Raw genomic sequence first — 13,733 nt, 5'->3', positions numbered from 1 at the left:
TGCAGAATGTGATACCCAGGCAACCAAAACCCAGGGTCCATGAGTATTCACCCGCATTTGAGCGTCAGGCTGCAGTGACACAGACCAGCCCATCCATCTTCGCTTTCCCCCATGCTGTGAACTCTCCCCAGGCTTTCCCTGTGCATCTCCTCTGCCCACCGAGATGTTTCCTTTTCTCTTCTACTCCGAGCAAGTCACCAGCCTACCCCTGCCTGATCCGACAACACAGGAAGAATTTTCCTCACCTGATATAGCTGAGCTCCCATGGGAACATACAATACGGGGTCTGATCCTGCACTCCCTGCTCAGTCAAAATCCCCAGCAACTTCCCGGGGCTGGGGGAAGGGTTTGGTAGCAGAGAGAAAAGAGCACAGATGGGAAACCTATGGCCTGACAGAGGACTTGTGAAGAGTGACTGGTCATTTGGGGAAGGGGGTAATTGTCCTGCCTGCTGCCCTACCCTGCAGTCAGCTGTGGGGTTTGCCCCATGCAATACCCTGCCCCATTTCCCAAACTCTTTCCAAAGACAGCTAATTGCTAGCCTTCTTTCTGCGTTTCCCCTCAAGCCTGGCTGTCCTCCTCCCTGCTCGAGCACCTATGAAGCTTCTAATTACTGCTTTACTCCTTTTTTCCCTGTAGTGGAACAGAGCCTACTTCAAGCATCGGCCTCTTTAAAAATACATCTGCTCTGCACTGCACTAAAACACATAGAATAATAGAAGAGAGTCCGTCAGCAGGGGCACCCTTTACCTGTATGGCTTTCAAAGGCAGGAATCTTTTAAAGAACATGGAGCATTTTCTCTCCTCCAGACCCAAAGCTGAGTGCAAAGCTGTGACATGCTAGTAATATTTGAATGAGGGAGTTCACGTATCCCTCCTTTGGCGTACAAGCTGGCTGCAGCGACACACGTGCTAGTCTGGGGTTATCCCTCCGGGATCAGGCGATGCCTGCTGCTACTACTGGGGATGGCTGGTGGTGGTGGCCAACTTACTGATTCCCCACATCTTTTAAAGCTCTGCATGAGGACTAGAGCTACAAGCTCCATGGGTGGAGAGATGGGACACACTGATGGTCCCCAGACAGTCTGGCTATCAACAACCTTCCTTGCCTTGTTTCCCTTCCCAGTGGGGAAAACAGCCCCGTGGCCCTGTGATCCGGTACTGACACAAGAGATGTGCTGGCACCATTTGCTGTCGCCCTGCAGCTCAGGAACCATAATTGGTCCCTGTGCCTGTGAAACGAAGTGGGGTGAAAGGGAGCTGGTGCAGCGTTACATCCATCCTAAATTAGTCTATTTAAAAGATAAAGGAGGGACAGTGCTTCCCCCAAGATTTCCTCAAAGATGTCTTCCTTTGCCTGGAGTTACCAGACTCAAGTTCAGCAGAGCATGGATAACTTTATACACATTCCTGCACACTTGGGTGGGTGGTGTCACGGGCACACCGGCCTGGACCATTTACCTTTGTGCTCTAGGGGCTTAGATGCCCAAATTCTTGGAGGGTCTTGGCTTTTATAGCAGGAAAAAAAATATAATAAAAGAGCGTGGCATGAAGCTAGACACCTTGGAAGTTAAGCACTGTATTGCAAGAGAGATCCTTGCTGCAGGGTCACATACCAGCTCCCAGGGCTCACTGGGCAGAGCTCCAAGAACCGATGTCCAAGAGCTTCAGCGGCCCAGAACTGGTGGGCCACTTTCCTTGGGAAGCCTTTGCAGCACCAGGGGTAGGACTCGTCTGTGCTAAGCTGTCACATCCCCATTTGTAGTTGTCTCCATCTGAGCTCATCATTCAGCATCTTTATAGGCTCTAAGGTGAGTAGGATGCCTCTGGAGTACCATCCACCCGCCCCTCTTCAGAAGTCGATGTTAGAAAGAGATGAACTGCACTGTTGACTCCTTGGCTCCTCTTCATTGACCATAACTGGTGCCTAGAGGTCTACACTCACCTGTGCACCCCTGCTTTGAAGACCCCAAATGCATCTCTACCAAGGCTCAAATCCCCGGTGAATTAGTTGTGTGTGACATTTTTGAGTTCCCAAGGTGCACCATCTTCTGACTGGAGTGTTGGGGAAGGGAGAAGGCCTGGCCCACCCCATCCATTCCACCAGCTTGGAGATTAGGAACCGAGTCATCTAAGGTGGCCGCCACCTTCTCCTTGAGCTCTGGGCCAGCATCAGTGGTGGGTGAGCAGATACCCTTAGAGGTGGACCTGCTGCCAAAGCGACAGGTTTGATCTCAAGGCTAGCTCATATCAAACCTCAAATGAAAAAATAAATGGTGAGACCTGAGTGTCCAGTCCAATCAACATTCCTTTCATTTAATGCTATTTTAGCTCTGGGGTCATGGTTCAGGGGTGTCCTTTGCACTCCAGGAATAGCGAGTGTGCACGTGCCCATGACACCTCTGTGTACGACTTCTTCTTCCGAAGCTCTGCCTGCTGTCCTTGCCCTGGACTTTCCCCCAGCCTCACCCTGGGCAAAGTGTGCTGCAGAGCACGAATTTGGCGGGGCTTGGGTTCCCTTTAGGTGCCCAGCCTGGACCTGAGCGTTCGAGGCGAGACCCTCACATGCTGCCCCAGAAGAGGGACAGCCAGAAAGCTCCGCAGCCCCTGGGACGGGCTCCTGCTCCCTCACCACCCCTGCCCACTAGCCTTTCCCCAACCCTGGCACCTTGGCGAGCAGCAGCAGGAGCCGGACACAGAAGCCGAGACTCAGGACCACGTTTAGGACCTGTCCCGGGGCTGTCCTGGCTCCCAGACCTTCTGCCAAGAAGGACCAGCAGCTTTTCCCCAACCTGTGCCCAGGAGGTGGCTATTCAGGAGCAGGGAATGAGACATAAAAGGGGCCCTTCTTGACCTCCTCCCGGACCACCCCACCATGCATCCCAGACTCTCGCACCCAACCTGGGCCCAGCGGGTGCTGCTGGAGCAGGAGCAGGATCAATCTCCTGGCCCCTCCTGCCCAGTCCCCTGTATGTGATGAATTTGCCAGGCCTCATCACCACTCCCGGAGCCGCTGCCTGCCCTTCCCAGCCACCGAAGCCGCTGGCCGTGGCTCCCAACGCTCATTGTCCAGGGCTGCCCCATCATTTGCTCTAGTCCCCGGCCGGACCCCCCTCGCCTTACCTGGCGGCCGGCAGCACCGTCCGGGGACCGGGGCTTTGCTCCCCACCCGCGGAGGAGCCCCGGGCGGCCCAGCTCCGCTCCAGTTCCCGAGCCGAGCGTGCATTTGCCCAAGCGCTTTGCATTTGTGCCTGGAAAATAACCGACTCGCCTTTTTATGATCGCGGGTGATAAATATTGCATCGCTCCCTTTCGCAAACTTTTAAGAGAGGGGACAGAGCGGTACCTGGGAAGCCGCCGGCACCGGCCACTGGGCAGCGACCCCGGCCCGGAGCAGCGAGCCCCTCGCCCCTCGCTGCATGCCCAGGCAGGGTTGGGGCTCTCGGCTTTGAGGAGGGGGCGGCCGGGGGGGGCTCTGCGAGGCAGGAGCAGCGGCAGACTGGAGCGTGTTATGTCTGCGAGGGAGAGCCGGGGAAAGGGGGGGCTGGGGAGAACGAAGAGGGCCCTGCTAATGCTGCGCGGAGCTGATTCTCCAAGGCCCCCCCGGGCAGCACTCAGCATCCAGCCTTCATTAAAATTTCATCGCCAGCACTTGGCCAAGGTCTATTTATGAAAATGCGCTTTTCGCTTCATGGAAAAAACAGGAACGGAGCGAAAGAACAAAGGCGGGGATGGGGTTTGCGAAGCGCCCAGGAATAGAGCCGGGCGGCCGCGGAGGTGCGGGCTGGGGGGGGGGGGGGGCCCGCCCGGGTCGCCCCCCCCTCCCCGGAGCCGTCGCCCGGGCCCGGGTGCTGCCCCCGTTCCCACGGCGCGGGCAGGGCGGGCAGGGCTGCCCAGCCTGCCCCCGCTCAGGTGAAGCGGCTCCTCCGACAGTTTTTCCGGGCGCTGCACGATTTTCCCTCTTTTCAGGTGTTTTAGTTTGGGTTTTGTTTTTTTTTTAATTCCCCCCGCCCCGTAAAATCTGCGGCTTGGGGAGCCGCTCCGTCCCGCGATCGGGGCGCAGCATCACCCCCCCCCCCCCCGCTCCCCCCGGCTCCTTGCCTTTGGATATTTATTTATTTTTTTCCCCCCGGATAAGTTACAAAACAAACGAAAAACCCCAACCCAACCAACCAACAAAATCACCTCTTTTTCTCCACGCACCCCCCCTCCCGGGACAGAGGGGACAGCCCGGGGGGCTGCTCCCCCCGCTGCCGAGGGGCTGAAGTTCGGGCCGGGCGAGGTTTCGATGCGAGCGGCTGCGGGAGAAGAAACTCAAGGATGAGCCGAGACGCCAGTGAAAATATCCCTTTTTCAGCCGTCTCAAGTCGCAGCCCGGTGAGGGCCGGGGAGGTGACAGAGGCTGCCTGGAGAGACCCCCCCGGGGAAGGCGGAGCGGGGGGCGAGGGGCACAGCCCGTCCCCGCGATCGTTTGCGGGAGAGCCCGGCCGGGGCGGGCTGCGCTCCCCCCGACCCCCGCCAACGAATTTAGTCCGTGGGAGCATGGTCCGGGCTTGAAAGTAAAACCCACCCCGGGACCCACACGTGGGGGCTTCAAAACAGCCCGAGTTTGGGCTGGTCTCCGCCGGGAAAGGGGCGAAAACACCCCCTCGGCTCCAGCCCCCCCACCTTGAGCCGCCGGCGGGGCTGAAACCCGGCGGAGTTCTCTCGGGGGGAGCCCCCACACACTCCCCGCTCCTTCCCGGGGCGAGGAAGGGCAGCTCTGCCCCTCCCGTCCTCGCCTTTCCTCGCGTTTCGTTTCTTTCCCCACGCTCCGACGGGAGCCGGCGGCCGGAGGCGGCGGGGATGGGCTGGAGGAAAAAAAGGGGCTTCGGGGGGCGGAGGGCGGGGGGGGTCTCCCCGGAGCCGTGCCCGGCGGCCGCAGTAACTCCAGGAGGCAGGAGGGTGAGGTAAAACGTGCATGATTTATTTTGAAATGCTGCAGCGTACACAGACACCAAATTTCATTCAGCACACACACAGCGAAACGAAATCTCGTTTAATTTAAAAGGAGAGAAGAAAAAAAAAAAAAAGGGAAACGGAGGCAAATTTCTCTATTAAATATGCAAAGCCAAAAAAAAAAAAAAAAAAAAAAGAAAGAGTATTCTTGCCTTAGAAAGTGCAGAGTTCCCTATTTGCAAAGGCAGCCGCCCCCGCGGAGGGCCGGGGCCGGGGCTGCCCGGGCATCCCCGCTGCCCCGGGCCGGTCCCGCCGCGGCCGCGCCGCTCCTGTGAGCCCGAATGACTTGATTGTCGAAGCGTAGGGGGTTTTGTCTTTTTTTTTTTTTTTTTTTTTTTTTTTTTTTTTTAAACAGTGAAATCATACGGATATCGAACAGTTTGAGTGAAACCAAAGCAAAATAAATCTCCATTTTTCCCCGAACAAACGGTGACTCCAGGGACGTGCCAAATTTTTTTTTTCTTTCTTTCTTTTATTCTTTTCTCTTTTTTTTTTAATCCTTTTTTTTTTTTCCTGTTTTTGTAATTTAGCCGATGAGGTAGAAACAGAAACGTTATTGCAAAAATGCGATGGATTTGCTGGGGGACAGGGGAGAGCGAACAAAACCATGCAAGTGCGTGTGTGTGCGTGTGTGTGCATGGGGACCCTGGCAGCGAGCGCGGGGAGCACGGGCCGGCACCTCCGTATTTACAGCCGTCCGGGGCGGCTTCGAGCTCGTTTTCTTTCTTATTTGTTTCTTTTTTTTTTTTAATTTTTTAGAAGAGGAGGACTGGGCACCACGGCCCCAATCTGCCCAGCCGAGCCGGGAAGGGGCAAGGGGGCTGCAACAAAAACCTGCCGGGCTCTCGCTGCTGCTGCCCTGACTCCGAGCACCCCAAAACTCCCCCCTAGGCCTTTTGTTTTGTCTTTTCTTTTTTCTCCATCTTTTTTTCCAGTTTTATCTACAAAAGCAGTCTGTATCAGTCATAACAGCACAGCCACTTCGCCCGGGGGTGAGGAGCAGGCACCAAACTGTTCACTTCGCTTTGGGCGGGTTTCCCTTTTTTAGGTTTATTTTTCCTTTTTTTTTTCCCCATTTTTTTTTTTAAACAAACAAACAAAAAAGCCAACAACCCCAAACCCTGCCCGTTTTGGAGGGGCTGGGGGCCAGGACCACAGTGGGCCAGTTGCTGGGGGGGGGGGGGGGGGGGGGAAGCAGGCACTCCCCACCACTGCCCTCCCAACCCCTTCTTCAGTAGGTGGCAGAAAATTTCATCCTTTTCTGCTTCTGTCTCTGATTGCAAAACCAGACCCGCACCACGTTCTTCTTCAAGTCTAACTTCTCGGCGATGGCAGCGATTTTCTCCGAGGAGGGCCGCGGCTGCACGGCAAAATAGGCCTCCAGCGACCGCTTTTCGGGGGCAGCGATGGAGGTACGCTTGCGTTTCTTGTCACCCCCCGTGTAGATCTCAGGTTTGGTCATTTTCTCCCTCTGGGCCCGCTCGGCCTCCTCCAGCCACGCTTCCAGGATGGGCTTGAGGGCCACCATGTTGTTGTGGGACAAGGTGAGGGACTCAAACCTGCAGATTGTGCTTTGGCTAAGGCAGCCCACCCCCGGGATCTTCAGGTTGGCCAACGCGGAGCCCACGTCCGCCTGGGTCACCCCCAGCTTGATCCTCCGCTGCTTGAACCGCTCGGCGAAGGACTCCAGCTCCCGGGGGTCCGTCTCCGTCTCGGGGCCGGAGATGACGGCGTGGGAAGCGAGGCCGTGGGGGTGGGACATGTTCATAGGTTGGGAGTGGTGGGCCATGTGGTTGATAGCCGACATGTGGGAGTGAGGGTGCGAAGGTGTGGAGCCCACGTCCGGGCCCGGCACCCCTCCGAGGGGGAGGGCAGAGTTGAGGTGGTCCAGGAGCTCGCCGTCCAGGCCCTGGGAGGGCTGGTGGTGGTGGTGGTGGGGATGGTGCGTGGTCAGCACGGACGGGTGGTGCAGGTGGACGGAGGACGAGGTAGGAGTACAGGACACGCTGCTCATGGTGTGGTAGGTGGCATCCGGCTTGAAGGGGTGGGTTTTCTGCGATACTATATCCACAGCGGCCAGAGCCTCAGCACCCCGCAGCAAGGTCTCGTCAAAGCCCGCAAAAATGTTACCCTGGATCTGGATTTGGGGCGGGGGGGGGGGGGGGGGGGGGAGCGGGGATAAAAGTGGGAGCAAAAACAAACCAAAAGAGCGGGACAGGATTAAAAGGAAAGCAACGTTATGGAGATCCCACTCTGCCCCTGGGACAGGTAAGATGAACTGAGTTCCACTCCCCCCCCCACCCCCCCAAATAAAAGGGCCAGGAGCAGGGTGCTGGACCCCGGGCACCCACCCTTCCCTCTGGGGCGACCTCCCCAAAAAAGAGAGCAGCCGCAGAGCGGGGGGAAGCCGGGGGGCGTCCCGCAGAGCCTCTGCTCTACCGGCTGGCACGGCCGAGTTGGGCAAGACGGCTGCTCTCTCCCAGCCCGGGACGGACCTGCCAGCTCTTCCCCCGGCTCCCCCAGCCCCTTTCCCCGCTCCGAGCACCCTCGGCGGCGGGAACAGCCCCCAACCCACCGGACCAACCGGCCTGGAGGAGAGAGGGGGACCCCCCCCCCCCAAAAAAAAAACAAAACACCTAAACAAAACCCAAACCCAGACGGAACCCGTCGGCTGCCGAAGTAAGTCGGGGAGGGCGGAAGGCAGCGCGGTCCGGGAGGGTGCGGACCCCCCCAAAACCCACCCTGGGGAAGGGGTTGGGGGGTGGGTGGGAAGCAGACCCCCGCCGAGGTGCGGCTTACCTGGGGGGCGGGCAGGCAGGCTCTGCGGATGGCTTCGGAGCTGGTGTGCAGGTGGGGGTACTTGGGCTCGTGCAGGATGGGGTGCATGCTGAACGCCTGCTTGCTGTTCATGGACATCATGGTGGGCGAGGAGCGGGGCAGGGGCAGGGGCGCTCCGGGCAGCCCGGCTCCGGGGGCGCGGTATTGTCTGGCTCCGCCGCCCGGCATCAATGGCATTATAGCCCGGCCCCCCCGCCCCCCCGCCCGCTTATTGGACGGCTCTCGGGAGGCACCTCCCACCGCCCGCCCCCCGGGCAGTGAGCTCACCCCCCCCCCCCGGTTGTACCCCCCCCCCCCCCCCCCAAAAAAATCGGGACTCACCCCCCCCCCCCCCCCGCCCCGGCACCGCGCAGCCCCGGGGGGCCTCACGGCTGCGCCGCGCCCCCCCCCCCCCCCCGGCGGGGACGGGAGATGGGGATGGGGGGGGACGGGACGACGCTCCGGGCTCCCTCCGGCCCCGCACCGGCGGCGGGGGGAGGCGAGCCGGGCCGGAGCGGGGCTGCGGGAGCCGGGACCCGCTCCTGCCCCGGGGCGGCCGCCGTCGAGCAGCCCCGGGGCCCGGCTCGGCACGGTACGGTACGGCCCCGGCTGCATCCTCCCGGTCGGCTCTGCCCAGCCCCTGCCTGACATCTGCCCGGCTCCTGCCCGGCTCTTGCCCGACCCCTGCCCGCAGCTCCGGGCTGGGTTTCCCCCGGGGGGGTGTGGGGAGCAGAGCAGACCCGAGCCCGGGTGTGAACCGGAGCCTTCCCTCCCCCCCTTCTCTCTCTCTGCAGGGAAAAAAAGTACCTCGGGTTAAAAACCGTAAGAACGATGAAATAAGGAAAAAGTTTCACCAACTTCCCCCCCTCTCCCCCCCCCCCCCCCCCCCCCGTTTCCATGAAGCTACCCGGCTCGATTACCCAAACCCTCCTGCCAGTGCAGCGTCCCACGGGCTCCACGTCTGTCTGTCTGTCTGTCTGTCTCTCTGCAACCTCTCCATCCCATCGCTGCCTGCCTCTGCCCAACAGTCTCTGCCTCCAGACTAACCCATCCATACGAATTCCCACGCAGCCTGCTGCCCATGGCATTTCCCTCCCTCTCCTCCCTCCCGGCCACCAAGCCCAGATCCTGTGGCTGCAAAAACAAGTGTGGAGGTGAAGTTTGGTGGTTGCTTTGCAGCCCCCCGGCTGCTCCCAGCGCTGCCGAAAGGTGCAGGAGAAACATGACAGGCAGCAGCACTCTCGGCCCAGAGCAGGGGACTGATGGAGGGGGAACCCCAGGGCCTGCTGGAGAGAGGGGAGGGCAGCCATGGGGTTGATGGAGGATAGGAGGGTGCTTGGTCATGCTTGGAGCAAATGCCTCCTCGAGGGAACGGGGGGTGTTTATGCAGCCTGGGAAATCCAGCCCCAGCAATGCGTGTAAGGACGATTATACACAGTGCAGGTGGTTTAGGAGTCAGGGTTAGTATCAGTTTTCCTGGCCCCTTTCCCACTCGCCCTCTTCTCTACAGAGCCTGCGCACGGCATCCTCGGAGACGTCCCTTCTCATGGGGATCCTGCTGGGCACCTTGGGTCAGACAGCATCAGCAAGAGTCCCAAAATCCTGACCTAACCACACGCAGCCTTACCTGAGAGGCTGAAGCGTCCCCTGAAAGATGGTTCTTTGGCTCTGGACGTGCATGGGGAAAGGTCACATCCAGTCACAGGAGGCTTTGAAAGCAACCGTCACCATGTGTGTTGCTGCCCAGATTCAGGCATGGCCACCAAACTGCAATGCTTCTGCAGCGAGAAGGTCCCTAAACTAGACCCGCGTAACACATTGCGTGCGCAGCGGGATGGAGGAGAGGCCGCGGGGGGCTGAATCCTGACTCCGGAGTAGTCTCCTTGGGGCAAGAACTGCAGCAGCACTATGGTGCTGCCAGGAAAGCCCTCTCCTTGGTGGCCTGAGAGATGGGAGAGGGTCAACGGCCAGTCCCTGCAACACCACGGTCCAGGCAGACCTTCCCGTTCACTGAAGCATCCTACATGTGGCCAGAGGCCACCAGGACCAGCAGTGTGGCCGGCCAACACGCTGATGCTCTGACTATCCACAGGCAAGAAGCTCTGAAGCTTCTTCCCCTTTTGCTTTCTATCAGCACAGCTCTCTGAGTCACGGTCTCCCCTCTGCTGCTTGCGGAGAGACTGCAGCATCAGGTGATGGGCAGAGGAGAGCGGCTGCCAGAGAGGTTCACTGGAAGCTTTCTGTGCCACGGAGACTCAGGCAGAATTATTGCAAAGGGGAATTGTGCCTCCTGGGAGCTCTGCAGTGGGCCCAGGCACTTTCTCTCCCCTTCAGCTGACAGCCCCTGGATTTGTTAACTCTCTCATGACAGCCAGAAGCTTTTGACAGAGTATTTCATAATTTCTTTTCCTGGGCTCTTCTTGGTGACTCCTCTACCTCCTTTCTCCTCACTCTCTGCACTTCAGCAGCTCAGAGAAGGAAGGTTGCAGAGAGTGATTCAGTTCCTAGCCCTGGATTTGACTCTCCCCAAGGAAGCAAACCTTGTGCCAAGCTGCATTTTGCTGCAAGGAACTGACTCCAGACTTTGCCCCGGAATGTGCCTGGGAGGTTGGGGACTCTGGGATTAGGCCTGGGCACGCTCCTCTTCTGCACATCACTCAAAGAGTCAGCTGGAGCAGGGGGAAATCAGATGAGAGTGTCCTCTTCGTGGGGCTCAGCAGCTGGTTTTCCACACCTCCAGGAAGCTCAGGACCTGAAGGAACTCAGACCCCGAGGACTGCACAAGGCTGGCGAGCTCAGCAGGAAGCACAGAAATACCTTTTCCAGTGCACGAAGCCATTTCCAATCTCATTTTCCACGCTTGCGACCACTGAAACAATTGCTGAAGCAGCAGGACAGCTGTCTCAGGCCAAACCAAAGACCCAGCTAGCCTTGGGACTTGGGTGTTCATCTAGGAAAATTAGATAAGAAACAGATGAAGTAAATGGCATTCCTTCCCTTTCATTCCCCTGTGTATCAGAGTTTAGCAGACCTCTTTTCCAAACAGCCAAGTCTTCACACCTTTGAGTCTCTTCTCATCACATCCCTGAGCATCCTGCCCTGGATTTGCTTTATCTTGGCAATGACCTTTTTGAGCAAGAGCCACTCAGGGTGGGATCCCCGAACACACCTCTGCACACTCGGAACCAGAGACACAGGCAGGCACAAGCAGGGACACAGTGGGGCACCACGGTGACAGCAGGAACCCCCTCCCAGCTCTATTCCATGGATGAACCTGTCCTCCTAGCAGCTCCTTCACGGATTTGTGGGCTGGCCCCAGCAAGGAAGAGAGCAGGTGCCCTCCATATCAACTGCCTCAAAGCCTCTGGATTTATTCAGGAGTTACCAGGTTCCTCCTGCATAGGGAAAACTGGGTGCCTTACAACCAGGGTGTGCAAAACACCAAACAAGGAGGAAAGTTTCTACAACAGCGATAATAACTAACATCTAAACTACTTGCACAGCAATGGTGTGCTGGTTGTTTCTTTAGCCCTTTGCACTTCTGAATCTTGAGAGTGTACTTTGCAAGGAATGGATCAAAGTTTCAGGTGACTGCCAATGCTCAGCTATGGCTTTCTTGAGCAGCAATGGGCAGCTCTGCAACACTCACGGTAGTCTCTTCAAATATGTACTAGATTTCCTCCCTAACTGCTCCATAAATGCAATAGTCCAGACCCCCCTCTCTTACCCATCTGTATCAGCAACTCCTGTGTAGCAGGAGGTATTTCACTAGAATCAGGATAAAAGAAAGGTGAGTCAGGATCTCTCCTATTAGAACCAAATAAAAACACTGAATACAGAGCCTCATGATCTGAATCTTTTGAAAACAAATTCCTTCTGGGGGGAGCCCAACTTCCAGGCCAAGAGCTGACACCCCAGCCTGGCTGGTGGCTTTGGGAACCCTTTCTGAGAGAAATCCCTATGCAGAAATGGAGACCCAGAAGGCTCTTCGTGTTATTGTTGCTCCTTGTGATGATCAGATGTTGTGGTTATCTGCCATGGCATGAAAAACTAGCAAAATGGGCCAGGGATATTGTGGGTATTATGACATCTACAGCCAGTGCATTAGATGCTCTCGTTTGTCATTCCCGCTGGAAAAATATTCTTGGAGATGCTCTCCAGCAAGGTCTGTGCTCAAGAAGCTCCGTACCTCTGTTGTTTTTTTGAAGATGACCCATAATTTCTTGGTCTGGCTTCCTGCCTCTAACCAATAAAATCTTGCAACACTCTGCCTAATCCCCATGTTTTCAATCAAAGGATAAGTCAATGCAGACTTTTTAGAGGGTTGTCCTGCCTGCCATGTGGTTTGATGCCTCAGGCAGTTGCCTCCAGACTCCAGCTGTTTTTATTACCTAAGTGGGTTTGATTGCTCCTTCATTTGTGCCTGAATGAGAGCCCTTGGCACCCTCGTGGGCTTTAATGGGGTCTGTGTGTTCTAGCTACCAATTAAACCCACTGGCAGCGATTAACAGCTTCCAGCGTAACACGGAGCAGAGGGCACATGGCTTTCCAGGTCTCCGGGAGAGGATCCGACGGAAAAGGGACACGGCTTTCTGCAGAACGATGGAGCGCAGGGGCCCTTCCCGAGCAGACAGCTGTGTTGGCTGGAAATGGCTCTGTCCCCAGGTGACCGCTGCCACTTTCTTCTCATCGGCACAGGTCCGGCTCAGCTGTCCCAGGCTCGCTCTGTGCCAGCTCAGAGACATTTTCCAGCAGCAGGCTGGTAAAGGTGACGATGCTGGTGGGCAGCCGAGGGTGGGTGTCACCCCAAAGTGTGGGTAGAGACATTAGGGGACAGCTACCCACCTGTACGGACTGACCGTCAGGACTGCTCCTGGAAAATGTTGCGTGGGGTGATGTAGAGATCAGGAAATCAGTGCATGGAGGGCGTCCCCCCACCTGCTCAGCGGGACGGGTAAGAGGACCCTTCTCCCCCCCTCCCCTCCTTTTCCTTGTGGTCCTTCCCAGGGCCTGAGCAGCTGGAAATAGCAAAAAAAAAATGGTGAATTTCTAGTGCACTGGACATCTTAGACTTTCACTTAATTTCAGCCCCAAATAGCCAATAGGTCTCATTACCAGCAGCCGTCCCAGTCCCTGCCTGCGGCTCTGCCTGGCATCTGGCCGTATCCTCGCTGTCCCAGGGCCACGGCTCCCGTTAGCACATCTCCTCGGCCCTGCTCGGCCGCTTGGCAGCTCCGACACAACCCGCCACCATCTGTGGGAACCCTGGGGAGGATCCATCCATCAAAATTAAGATGTTTGGGGATTAAATGCTTCGATCTCATCGGAATTGACATTTTCTGATGAAAATTGGTTTTGTCAGAAAATGCGTAAGCAGCTCTACTTGCCAGAGGTCTGTACACTGTGATCAGGTGATGGTTTAAATTGTAGGCTTGAGTGCAGGGATGGAAAATCAAGCCCCAAGCGCTTTTTAACCTAAACTAAACCCTGTAAGTTGTCTCACTTCTGAGAGAGGCCCACGGCATCGAGGAGAACATTTCTACTGCACAGGATGTGCTGATTTAAACTTGGTGCGAGATCAAAAACACAATCACGACAAGCTGAAGTGATACCCAATGCGACTCTGTGGCAAACAGCGGCATTACAGAAGCCTCAACGGACCCTAGATTCTGTGCTGAAATTACAAAAAGACATCACGTCCTGGTTCAAAATATCATGCTTTCAAAACACCTGTTTTTCTAGAGGCTGGGAGAGGAATATAGAAATAGCTCCCGAAGACGACGAGATCTCTTCCTTAGCCTGAATAGCACAGCGTATTTTAATGCACAGGTCTAGCACTTTAGGTGTAAGAGAAAGACTATCTGTGCAGGCCAATGCTGCAAGCCAGCTTGTAAAAATCCTTATTAAAACTCCGCTGA

At 56.9% G+C, this 13,733-nt stretch overlaps 1 protein-coding gene across 1 annotated transcript; it reads right to left on the bottom strand.

Annotated features, from left to right (window-relative positions):
* Positions 1-6,102: 6,102 nt before the first annotated feature.
* Positions 6,103-7,997, bottom strand: LOC126050124 (brain-specific homeobox/POU domain protein 3). The gene is made up of 2 exons (XM_049827598.1): positions 7,798-7,997; positions 6,103-7,135 (listed from the first exon to the last, which is right to left on the bottom strand). Exons 1-2 carry the CDS (start codon positions 7,915-7,917, stop codon positions 6,230-6,232), a joined length of 1,026 nt encoding a protein of 341 aa, XP_049683555.1. The 5' UTR covers positions 7,918-7,997; the 3' UTR covers positions 6,103-6,229.
* Between the last annotated feature and the right edge of the window lie 5,736 nt (positions 7,998-13,733).

The sequence above is a fragment of the Accipiter gentilis genome, chromosome 24, assembly GCF_929443795.1.
Source record: "Accipiter gentilis chromosome 24, bAccGen1.1, whole genome shotgun sequence".
NCBI lineage: Eukaryota > Metazoa > Chordata > Aves > Accipitriformes > Accipitridae > Astur > Astur gentilis.
Note: the sequence above shows the minus strand (reverse complement) of the source record. Positions and strands in the feature narration are given on the sequence as shown.

Excerpts from the sequence above, each read along its gene's own strand:
- LOC126050124 (XM_049827598.1), bottom strand. The coding sequence starts at position 7,917 with ATGATGTCCATGAACAGCAAGCAGGCGTTCAGCATGCACCCCATCCTG. Across the intron at positions 7,136-7,797 it reads CCTGCCTGCCCGCCCCCCAG|ATCCAGGGTAACATTTTTGC; the intron begins GTAAGCCGCACC and ends CCCCAAATCCAG.